At 37.8% G+C, this 12,828-nt stretch overlaps 1 protein-coding gene across 1 annotated transcript in view; it reads right to left on the minus strand.

Annotated features, from left to right (window-relative positions):
* The window catches only part of RBFOX1 (RNA binding fox-1 homolog 1), a 1,334,919-nt gene extending 1,322,587 nt beyond the window's left edge, over positions 1 to 12,332 (minus strand). The window contains exon 1 of the mRNA XM_035895926.1: positions 12,108 to 12,332. Within this exon, the coding sequence (XP_035751819.1) occupies positions 12,108 to 12,332 (225 nt within the window). The remainder of the gene's footprint in view (positions 1 to 12,107) is intronic.
* Between the last annotated feature and the right edge of the window lie 496 nt (positions 12,333 to 12,828).

Consider the following 12,828-nt stretch of genomic DNA (forward strand, 5'->3'; position numbering starts at 1 on the left):
GCGTAAGGAATACATTTCAAAAGTTCAAACTAAAGAGGAGGGAAAGAAAAGATTAGTGAATTTTCAAAGTCCTGTAGACAACATGCACTTTCCTGAGATGACAGGAAACAGATCTTAGCCCAAGGAGTAGGGTCAGTAATTTAAAAAGTTGAAGGCTTTTGTTTATAGGCCAAACATGCATATTTCATTTCCAAGATTGCTTAAGTCAGCATGCCAAAATTACACAGTAATCAAGTAGGGTGTTTTGGACTTTGGGCTCAGAAAGAAAGTATTTCTGGCAATTATGAGAACTGATTCGAGACTAAAGTAGCAACAAGGATGTACACACATTTGCACAATCACATAATACATATGCAACTAATTCAATTCTGCAGCCACTGAATTGGTATAGTGTTCAAATCTCAATACTAATTTAGTAACCTCTAACAGTTACTTCTTTAGAACCTCCAGATGAAGGGCTGAGGATTAGCATTTGAAAAAGTCCCCTTCCTTTAGCAAACAGATTTAATAGCAACATGTTTAGCAATTATGCAGCTGGTATAAAAAAAAATCTACTTTAGCAATTTAAGTAAATGCTCGTTTTACGAAAACAAGCTTTAAGAAAATAAACAGATAATAGGATGCTATCATTTGCATATGTGGAATTCCGATGAAGACTGCCATATATTGAGAAAATGGACCAATCAGTATGAAATACCATTAATTGCTGTATGGTTGTTTTTTTTTTCTAGGTAGTTTGAGTAAAGATACTGTTCAGTGGGATTATGGCTTTTTCCTAGTGAAAAATCCCAAACCAACCCATGCATCTGTCCTCTCAGCATTACCAGGCATCCCACTTCCCTAACCTTGTGCAATAGCTGTTCCACAAAATGAACTTCCCAGCACGTGTGAACCTTTAATGTTATAGTATAGCTCAATCTGTTGCAGCAGAGGCAATACTGTAGCGCTAACACCGCTAAAAGAACATTAATATGGCATGGGAGGAAACTAAGAACTAGCTAGGCTGCATAGCCAAACTGCCACCATGCCCTAACAACATTCTACTTCATCCTCTTGAAAGGTATCAATAGTCAAACTTGTACATACAGCTCCCAGCTGAACTCAACTCTCCTGTTTGCTGACAGTCCCTCACTGCTTTCCCTTTGCCTTGTTCAGAGCACTCAGTGATGATTCCAACCACCCATAGAAGTGAGGTTTCTTTTATATGGGATTTAGACATTAGTTGTATCTTCAGTAAACAGGTCACTCACATTTTTCTATGAAATACATAACAAACTGCCAGCAGTATCACACAATCCCACTACAGTGACCAAGAAGCTGAAGACCACATTGGCCCATAATTTATTTCAGCCACACAGTCGGTTTTTTTCTGGTTTTTGTTGGTTCGGTCTTGTTAAAAGCTTCCCTGCTAAGAACAATCCACACTGTACATATCCTCAAGGGAACAGCTTTAGCAGCTACCCTATATATACAGACTATATACCCTATATCCAGACATTAAGTCCTGAGATATCAAACAGTAGTTCACATCACAAATACATTTGGCCTTTTGTCCAAACTGACCCATCAACTATGAAGATTAAGGATCTTGGAAAGCAATCTTTGGGGCAAAATTAATCTGCCAACAGATAACAACAAGATATGAATTCAGTTTAGACTTCTTGGGTCTATTATATAATACTTCATATAATACTTCATCCACCTCCTCATCCTGGTCAGGTGGTCTGTAACAGACTCCCAGCAGGATATCTGCCTTGTTGGCCTTCCCCCTCATCTTTACCCATAAGCGCTCAGCCTCACCGTCACAATCCTTGAGCTCTGTACAATTGAAACACTCTCTAAAATATAGAGCCCCCCTATCACCTCCCCTGCCTTGCCTGTCCCTTTTGAAAAGCTTATAGCCATCCATTGTAGCACTCCAGTCATGAGAGGCATCCCACCACGTTTCTGTGATGGTAACTAAGTCGTAGCTATCCTACTGCACAATGCCTTCCAGCTCCTCCTGTTTGTTGCCCATGCTACATGCATTGGTGTAGATGCATTTGAACTAGGCTATCGATTTCACCCCCAACATTGGCCCACCACCCCTGGGCTCCTCTCTAGTGGGCCTGGTTATATCCCCTTTCCCCTTTAGATGGGGAACACAGGCCTTCAGATGGAAAACAAAGTACATGGATACAGTTACTTAGTTTATCCAAGAGAAGGTGATAACTTTATTCCCATTATGGGAGTCAACGAGATCTGGTGCAACAAGGTCTATACAGGCTGGAATGTGCAGCTGGCCAAATTCCACTACAGAAAAGTTGGTTTGGGGTTTTTTTTCGTGATAATAATTAGCTACTGCAAGAAATTTACCTCTGGATTTGATGAACTGTCCATGATCTGAAGCTTTTAATCAATAATGGTTGTTTTTTAAAAGTGATGTGTTCTAGCTCAAACAGAAGTTATGGCATTAGTACTAACTTTTAACAGAAACCAGGGTCTAACAGTCAGTTCCAGCCTTGACATCTAAGAAGGGTCTATATGTTAGTGGCCAAGAGCATCGTGCCTTTCTGTAACATGTACTTACATAGAGACATTAGAAGAAAATATTGTCACATAACCAAAAACTATTCTGCCTGCAAGATTTGGAAATCAAGCTGTAGTGAGAGGAAGAAATCTTGTTCTGCTGCTTTTCCAGGAATCAGTCTTTTTTTTTAATCTAATGCAACAGCTTTCGATGATGTCATTATTTATTTTAAATTAAGTAAAAAGTGATTAATGCTCAAGCAGCATTCTTTCCATTTTATATAGACTCTTTTAATTCACAGACAGTTTCTAAACATAACAGTCAATGATTTTGCCCTCTGGAGACAGTGAAAAGATTAGGGTTTTTAGTTGAAATATGCATTTTAGGTAAAGAAAAAAACTCTCAACATCTCAGAATAGAGGTTACTTCACCAATGTATTATTGATCAGAATGCTGACTTTTTACATTTACTTGTGGCCCAACTCAAGGAACTAACATGTCAGTGTGGTGACAGTTCATAATTTTACATACTGGATCTATTTATATTTTTTGTGATTAGCCTTCAGGTTTTTTGGAGAACAACATTCACTGAAAGTATTATGTGTTGAATACAAAGTACATCTCAACTAGTAAAACAAATATTCGTACTACAACAGAAATTTATATACCTTATATCAATTCAATACAAAAAAATACTTTTTTAAAGCACATGTGTAATTAAACAAAAAGGTTGCCAAAACTTGCATATTGTAAGTGGAACCAGGACGCACACTGAAGTGAGACTGGCAGGATTTAAATGCAAGATAAGGCTATACAGCCTGTCTCACTGGCTCTTCCACCCTTCTTCCAGTGTACCCCAGTTAGGATTTATTTTCCCCCACTGTTCTAATTTCATGGAGGCGAAAAGCCTGTGAGTGTACAGGTGCAGCTGTTCTTCCTGTATGTTCTTTACTCAGCTCCAGCACAACTTTGTGTCCTGATCAACCACAAAAATACAGTTATTGTACCTTACCAGAAACTGCCAGACACCTCTTATTCTCACTGGGACTCTAAACAGGGCTGGCCTATCACACCCTGGCACAGAGTGGTGACTTTAGATACTGAAACATGGGGGCTAGCATAATGAGTATAAAATATTGTTATGGTTTAACCCCGGCCAGCAACTAAGCACCACACAGCCAAAACCAGGAAAAATATTTTTTTACCCCCACAAAGCATGTAATTAGTGCTCACTAAATAAAATGGCAGAAGGAAGCAACTGTGATCCGCTATGTTATATATTAGTACAAATTTACTGAATGAAATTCCATCCTTGAGGCTTATGCAAGTTTTACTCTGCCACCAGTTCACTTAAGGCTACGCATATTCATTTGGCATTTGAACTAGTAAGGCTAAGCACCTGTTAAAAGAAACAAATGTTCAATAGAATGCACTAAATTAGATTCAGGTATCAACAAGAATATCAATAAAAAGATGCAACCAGCATTTAAAAAATGGATAATTACCAGGGTAGTATTTGACAATACATCATATATTTGACCTTCAGATCTTCAGAAATGGTCCATGCTATGCAGCTTTACAACATCTGCAGTCATTCTGACTTACAGCAAATGCAGAAATAGATTTTTAAATGGCTATGAGCTTACACATGTTATTTGAAATTCTCATCTTAAAGAAACCTTGCAAATACCATCTTACTAAGTCCCCTAAGCATCAAGTTCAGAACAAGGAGATTGAATAGATACCACTGCTTCTCTAAAACAGGAATTTATCACACTACTCATGGACATTAACAGAAACTTGGTGAAAACATCAAAACTTTTCATTGTCTCCTTACTATCGAAGGTAACCAATACTACCAAAATAATTACAGGACCTAGAGAAATACAGAGCCCTTTAAGTGTACGACATTAATGACTGATCCTGTCCTATCTTTGCTCTACTATTCAACATCAGTATGACCTTGGGAAAACAGAGCCCTTTAAGTTTATGCCAGCAATGGCTGATTCTATGGTGTCTCTGCTCAATTATTAAAGACCATTGTGACCCTGCACAATTCTTGCTAGCCTTCAGGCAACAACACTGGGCAAGTAATACACCACAGATATCCACCTTTATTCTCCCTTCAGCAACCTTTACTTTCTTATAGTGATGAAGAATAACTAAAAGTTTTAAATGCTATCTCCGAGTCACAGGTTGGGGATCACTGGTCTTAACAGCTGGGGCCTGGAACCTGAGCAGCTAGAAGATTCCAGATAATGACTTACTGTATAGCCTTGGACAAGTATGTGATTCTCTTTCTCTTCACCTTTTGACTTGTCTGTCTAGTCGCCAACTAGTTAAAGAGTAATCGATTTTTTTTTTAATGAAGTGAAGGACCAAAGTTGTGTTATCACAGATAGCTTAGGATCCCTAGGAAATCCACAGTAACATTTGACGCACAATGATCCACAACCCAGTCTACACTTCCTTGCAAGTACCTGAGACAGCAGAACAGAAACATTATCATCCTGTAGCACTATCAGACACAACTCCTTGTAACACCTAGTGTATATGGCTGAAATGCATTATACAGTAAGCGTGCAGAAAGAAAATAGCAGGTAAAAGAAAGATAGATTTGCAAGAATTATTGTGCTTAGGAAATCTTTTTAAACAAGTTTTGCTTTTAGGACTAGAATGAAAGTATCCTTTCCAAGGACTGCAGCTACCAACATGTCCTCTCCTGCCACTTCTCATTGATTTATGAATCTTAGATGGATTCGCAACCGTTGAAAAAGTGAAGTCCATTTTAGTAATAGCTTAGGATGCCAGAAGGAAAGAGTTCAAGACACAAGGCAACTATCAAAAGTAAGTGTTCTGTATTCTTAATTTAAAGGATAAATTCATTGCTAGTCTAGAGAAGTCTATGTACAATTCCTTGGGCTGTTTAAGAACTGCACAGTGGACAAAGCATTAGAACACATTAAGTGCATTCTTTAGGGAGAAATTACATGGGTGGCAGTGCATCAGATACTACAGTCTAATTTAATGGAACAAAATCGGCAACTCTTCACTAATAATGCACTCACAAATGAGTCTGAACATTGAGTACTCCACAGAAAAGAGAAATCTGGTGAAGCACCATCCTGCTTCCATTTTCAATTTTTGCATAGCTTCATGGCATATTCCCCATTGTTTCAATCCAGGCTAAAGACTAAGACTACAAATGTTAAAAAAACCAAAACACCCAGAAAGTAAATAATTTTATTCATTTCTAAATCATAAAGACTTGAAATAAAAATATTTTTCATAATGACTGGGGGATTATTCAATGCACACTAACCTATACTGGCTTACAGAAGGAGAAAGACAGTAGCAAATAAGAGCAATGCATAAATATCTCAATTTCATATCTCCACTAATTCAACTCTGTTGAAAAAAAAAAACAGAAATGTCTTCTTTTGCACTTCAGAAGATTTTAATGTATTTGATTGTAATTTCAAACAAAAGTAATATTCCAGTTACTCTACAAAAAATATAGTATTAGGTAACTGATTATTCTAATTGAGACAGAAATGCTCCATGAATGTTCCCTATCGGTGGAATTAAACTTCCAATTGGTGCATACAAAGAGCTTATGCTACTCTTGGTTGCAACTGCACATTAAAAATAGGCAGTCATTCACTGAATAAAATGAAATTTCCCCCATGTCAAAACAATCAGGCAGTCCATATGAAGTCTTTAGCTTTGTACACTTACCCCCTGCCATCTAGTGATCTGTCCTAACAACTACAGTAAAAATGTTAAAATGAGGTCATCTGTAAGGGTTTATTTCTGCTGCCTTTAGTTGTCTTAGCCAATTCCTTACTGCGGTTATTCCTGCTCAAGTCACAGTGACACTGTTCACTGACACAGGCATTAACCAGCAGAAGGTTAACAGGAGGATGAATCGGTTCCAGGGAGAACGTTTTCTATCGAATTGTTCTTGGACTTGGAATCAAGTCCAAACCAATTTTTGAAGATCATTTATCCACACCTTCCTACAAAAGGCTCCTGTACTAGCATGTAGCAAACATTCCTGTGGAAATAACTCCAGCAGTTTATATCAACACCACCTCTCACTTCTTCTAAAGAATTATTATTTCCTTTCTTTCCATTTCTAAGGATAAACAATTATGCCTCTGTCCTGGATCACAGAATCTGATTGTGTTCCAAATCAAAACAACAAAAACATTAATTCCAGCATATATCACAGTTTACCTAACAAGTTCATAGACTAAATCCTTAAGTTATCCTCTAAATTAGGTAACCAGAGCCAAAAATAGGCAAGAGAGAAATGGCAGACTTAGACTGCTTTACACAACATTTTCCAAATATCATGGACCCACCATCCCAGGTTCTCCCTCTCTAAACATGATTCCCCATTCAAAGTAATATTCATAAATATGATCAAGAGCACAAAGCCATGTACACATGAACAAGTTTTAGTAATAAACCAACTCTAAGGAGCAAATAAATTTTCTGAAATAAAAAAAATCAATACAAGAAACTGCATTAACACAGTGTAAAGCTGCATGGCAATGCACAGAAAGGTGAAACTGTCAGACTTCAGATCCACTTGTTAAACTTGACTCTATGCTGATTTATATATTTCATGAAAAAGAGACACGTTATTGAGCCAAAAACTACTTTTCATATAACCTGAGCTAAACATAAAAGATAATAAATGTGCATTTCATTTGTCTAGATTAATACTATTCTCATATTCAATGCCTCCTCATATCTTTGCTATTTACCACAAATACTTGCAGCTCAGGCTGCTAAAGGCACATACAAAAGTTTCTCAGGTAAATCCAGATGCAGGGTTCAGTTCCTATATACCCTCACCTCATCATTATAGAGCTTTTGCTTCAATACTGTGAATCCAGACCTGTCCCTCACATTAAGGAATTTTATCATGAACTGAACATTAGGTCTTTTAAGTTCCAAGCTCATATCTTAATTCCTAGAAAATCCTTCCTCTCCTCCTCAGAAACCAACCTTTTAAATTATCAGCTTTCCAAGGTGTGTTCTACACTTTGGGAATACTGGGACACCATCAAAGAGCTGAAGCAGAGTGTTTCTATCAAATGGGCCCAGCACAAGTTTAACATAAAGCAGCAGTCAGATGTCAGGGAACAGTGAAAGAGGGAAGGCTTCTCTTATCCTTAACCACAGCCCAGCCAGGCCAGGCATCCAGGATCTAGGTATCACATGATAGTGACACTGTGGAGAACAGAAGGAAAGGCCACAGGGACTGGAGTGAATCGTCATTCCAAATGTCTCATGCAGGGAAGTTGACAAGGGTGGGAAAAGCACGCTAGAAGTTTAATCCGACATGAAAGGTAGTTTCCTCATATTTCAACTGACCCAAAATTTCCAACAAATTACTATCTGTCTCTAAAGATTAAGTATTTTTAAGGAGTGGTTTTCCCAGCACTTTTCAAAGAAGTAATGACAAGGTTCAATTTGTTCTGTATGCAAAGACGAGGCCATCACATAACATGACACACCTTCCGATCCAAACTCTATTTAAAATATCTATTAACATCTGAGATTTAGAAGGCTGAATTTGTCACATGCTACAACTTTAGTGCTGTCAATTCTTCAGAGGTGATCAGCAAAAAGCAGTTTTCTCCTCCTACAAAAGTATTAAAGAACAAGTTTTCATATAGTTTTCTCAGATTTTCTTTTACAATATGGCATTCCCAAAACTGCAATAAAGATGCTACTTTTGATGTCAACAATGAAAAGTTGCGATTTTTCTTCACTGTACTTCTACACTTTTCTCTTTTCCAAGTCTTCACAAAGGCAAAGGCCATTTTTGTACAGATTTGAAACAGTACTTTAATTTCCAAATGCATTAAGTCTTTCAGAAAGTTGTTTAAAGGGATAAAAGTTCAAGCTGTCTCCTATGCATGCCTGCACAGGTGACATCCCAGATGAAAACACAGTTAAGCCTGCTGGATAATATATGAACACTAGAGAAGTCAAACCAAACCCAGGAATTTGGTCTTGTTCTATAAATTTTGCACAAAAGGGGGAAAAGAATTTGGTTTGTAACAAAGCAGGCATTATGAATACAGAAATATCTTTGCACCAAAATGCAGACAACCTTCACCAGGCCATATGGCCTAACAGTTGGTTAACAAGAGACCAAACAAGACTGTATTCTTTAAGTACAAGGATACATGGATTACAAGGATACCCACTCTTGAAGACAGTAACTCATGGATAACTCGTAACTCATATAGGCTAGTCAGGGAAAGAACATGTCTATCAGCCTAGAAAAAAAATCATTACTCGTATGCTTACTTCTTCAGCTGCTTTCTATTTCAGTAAATACTATTTTACACTAAATTAGTAATTTCCAGTATGTGCTGGAGCATGGGTAGGGTGACAATCAACCATAGGACATCATGTAGCTGACAGATACGGTCATCCTCCAGGCACACAAGGTATAGATTGAAGAGACCCTGGTTAAATACTTTTACCAAAACTTTTAATGAAAAGGGGTGATTCACCAGCTCTTCCAAATGCTAATGCCCCACCATCTGTACCAAATGAGAACTTTTTAAGTTTAACCTTACTACAAAGATTGCATTCCTTTTGGTTTGAATCAAATACTTCATTCTGATGCTATGCCAAAAAGAAACATTACAGACGAAAAAATTATATGGCCTTAGATTATGTGATTCACACCTGCTGTAAGCAGTTTCCTCACTATAAATGAAAAGTAATAAAAAGGGAAGTCAAGAAGTAAATTCTTTTAAAAGATCTCTAAATTAAAAATCAGTTTTACCACAGGTTACTATATTAACTAGCTACTAAGTGAAGGAATCATTCCAGATGCCACTGCAAACTAGTTGTCAGTAAATCCAGGCCATGGCAAACAAAACAGCTCTGTCCAGTGGAGCCAGTGGCAGATATGTCCTCCTGCAACCAACTTCTGCACAGCAGCAGCTACTGTTATAAATACACAATGCCAAGTAAATGCCCAGAAGTATTATGTACCATTTCACAAGCATAAAATATAGATGGTTTTTGCATTCTCTCATGATACAAGATTTCGTAAGTGGAGTAATGAGTTAGAGTAGATGACCTAGGAAGGTTTCTTTCTTCTAAACCTAAGAATGGATGTTGAATCAGGCAAATAGGAATAAATAAAGAAATAGCACTCTTATTGTGCTTTTGTTTTTTACTAGTCCAAAAATGAGTCAAAGCCTATTTTTTTTCTAATGTCCTTCTTCAAAATAGAAAACATAATGGACTATTAGGAAATGTTCTTCCAATGCACGCATTGATTACCCATACCACTATGCCTATTAAAATGAAGATTCTTCTAAACCCAGAGATGAAGTCATTCCAGTGTTTCCTAAGGGCACACAGTCCATCTTTTCCAGCAACTTGGTCTCTATAAGGTAACAGACACTTACAGTGATTGTTGAACAAGTTTTCATTGTTTTTAGAAAGACTTTAACAGAATTTTGAATGTCACACAACATTTATTTCTAATAATGTCTCTAACTCAGACACACTGCTTTAAATGGGAAGGGAAAAAAAATACTGGAACTTTATATGAAATGTAGTGCAACATCCCAAGTAAGAGTCCATTGAAGTCAGTGGAAAGGATAGCTTCAGTGAGTTTTGATGAATTTTGCATCAAACTCAGTTTAATTTAAGGATTATTATAAGAACAATTATTTTATTATAAAACCTATTTCAGAATAGTTTTGGTGGAGAGACAAACAGTAAAATAATTGTTCACTATTGCTTTTTTTTTTTTTAATACTTTTAGCAACGCCCTGATGAAAAGTCATAATATAGTGTTGGAGCAGATATACACAGGTCCTTGAAAGGACAAAAAGGACAGGTACGCATTACCACAGAACTTTCCTGTAGTGGTAGAACATTACTAAGAGAGAAAAATCAAGCCTCACAAATGGGGGAGAGCCCAGTGGTTTAAGTATATTCTAGTATATTCTACATTACAGAATTGATCCCTCAAAAGACAAAGTAAACTTATTCAATTAAGGCTTATTTTTCAATAACTTCCTAATTAAATATTATAGTAAGATATACTATCAAAACCACTTTTATCCCAACCCATAGTGGTATTCAGTTATGGATACTTATAATGAAATGGAATGGATTTACTTTCAGAAGAAAACAGCTGAAAACAAGACTTATGATTTGACCAATTAACTTGCTCATATATTGTGTACCTGTGAGAAAAAAAAAAAAGTATCTCTACCAGAACAGGAGTGCTACTCTGGTATCTGAGAGTTGAAAAGAACATGCCCTTATAAGCATTAGAAACACAAAACATAGACTTACACTGAAGTGCAACTATATGCAGTTACATGAACCGATAAAAGAGACTTTTGCTTGCATAAGCTGACACTTTAGACACATTTTAAATATTTTCATGAGTCAGGGAGACTGCTGCATTTAGAGATGACTTTCCACCAGAATGACCTGAGTAAAATACCTTTCAAATTATTTAAAAAGGTAAATCCTACCAAAACATGGAGCATCTACTTGACTTCTCATTTGAAGAAGAATATCTTAATTCAGGAAAACAATCCCAGGAGAGAGAAAAAAAAAATACATTTCAGAAAACTTCTAGATAAAACCCCTTACACTAAAATTTCCAGCACCTCTTAAATGAATTCTGGAAGCTATACTCTCAGCATATCATGGAATTAAATAAGAAACACCTATATCTAAGACACTGTTCCCACCCTCCAACCAACTCCACCCCCCCTTCTGATTGAGACAAGCAGGTAGTATGTGTCCAGGTAGAAAAGTACCTGGCCCAAATCACACCATGAGAGGAAAAGCTTCAGCTGACTGGGAATCCATATGTTCATCCTTTCTGCCCCCCCTCCCCAGTTTTCTGCTATGCCTTAGAAACCTGATGACAGGCACAGCAGCTGAGCTAAACAGCCAGCCAGAAGACACTGACAAAGTTAACCTCATATAAAGATAGGATAATGGTGATATTTATATAGACAACTGTTCAGCAGCTCTTTTTTGCAAAATCTCAACAGATGATATTTGCTCTCTCACCAGATGAGATCTCTAACCACCAACTCTCCTCTTCCCCCGGAGGCTCTACCCTCACACCCCCAGCTGTAAAATAGTATTCCACAACATAAATGCAGTTGAAAGTCTGGATGGACAGACTGATAAACAACTCAAGATGTCAAATTCAATGTACCAACTGTTACCCAATTTCTAAATAGATATAGGGAGCTGAAAAACAAGCTTTAGCAGTTAATATTCCCCCTCCCCTCACCTCCCCTCAAAAAAATCACTTCTCTGACATATACATTTTGCAAGCAGCTAACAGTGAGAGAAATATTGACATACACACTCCTGCACTAAAAAGCATGTAGCCAAGATGAGAAACTAAAGAGTAACATTCTTATAACCTCAGTGAGACGGGACACTTGATTGCATTCGTCCTACACTGCTTGATGCCCAATTACCAACTTCTGGATGACAAATAATTTCAAAGGCAACCTCACAGCCCTTCCCCTTTTCCAGCTCAGAGCCACTAAACATCCTCACTTACACTTTCGCCTTCACCACCTCCGTTGGGCACGGGCTCTTCTCTGCTTAAACAAGGCATTATTTCTTCTGCTGCTGCTCCTCTGTCCTTCCCAATGTTTCCTCCTTCATTCCCCAGCTTCAACCTCTTCCCCTCAGGTTGAGAATCATCCACGTCCTCCCTTCTCATCTTGCCGTCTCTGCCTCGCTGCTTCACCACATCTTCTGGGCTGCCACAGGAATTTGACATTTTTAAATTGTTATGGACTTTTTTTAAAAGACTAATGAAGCTGCCTTTCTGAAGGGGATCTGGCTTCTGAGCTCCGATGTGCTCTCGCTCCTCTTAAAAATTAAGTGGTGTTTCGAAGCCGTTGCAGGAATTGCACATAGCACTTCTGTTTCTCTGCCGCCCTCTCCTGGTCACTGGTAGCTGTGCCCGAGGACAGTTGCCAGCGCACGCTACTCACAAGCTTCTTCCTGTATTCCACCCCCTGCACCTAATAAAAAGTAATAACCTTTCTTATATTGATTGTATGCACAATGATGACGATGCTTACGTTGCCAAAACCCTTGCACTTCTGTTCTACCTGATCCACAGTAGCTGCACCTTCTTTAAATCCAAATTTACCTCTGTCCCAGAGGGACATAGCGGGTTTTGGTTATATACTGTTATTCATGCCAAGAATGATTACCCTATTAAAATGTAAAGATTGCCTTAATTCCAAACAGATTCTTTCCAAATGATT

Source organism: Egretta garzetta, unplaced genomic scaffold (assembly GCF_000687185.1).
Source record: "Egretta garzetta isolate BGI_Z169 unplaced genomic scaffold, ASM68718v1 scaffold426, whole genome shotgun sequence".
In the NCBI taxonomy this organism is placed as follows: domain Eukaryota; kingdom Metazoa; phylum Chordata; class Aves; order Pelecaniformes; family Ardeidae; genus Egretta; species Egretta garzetta.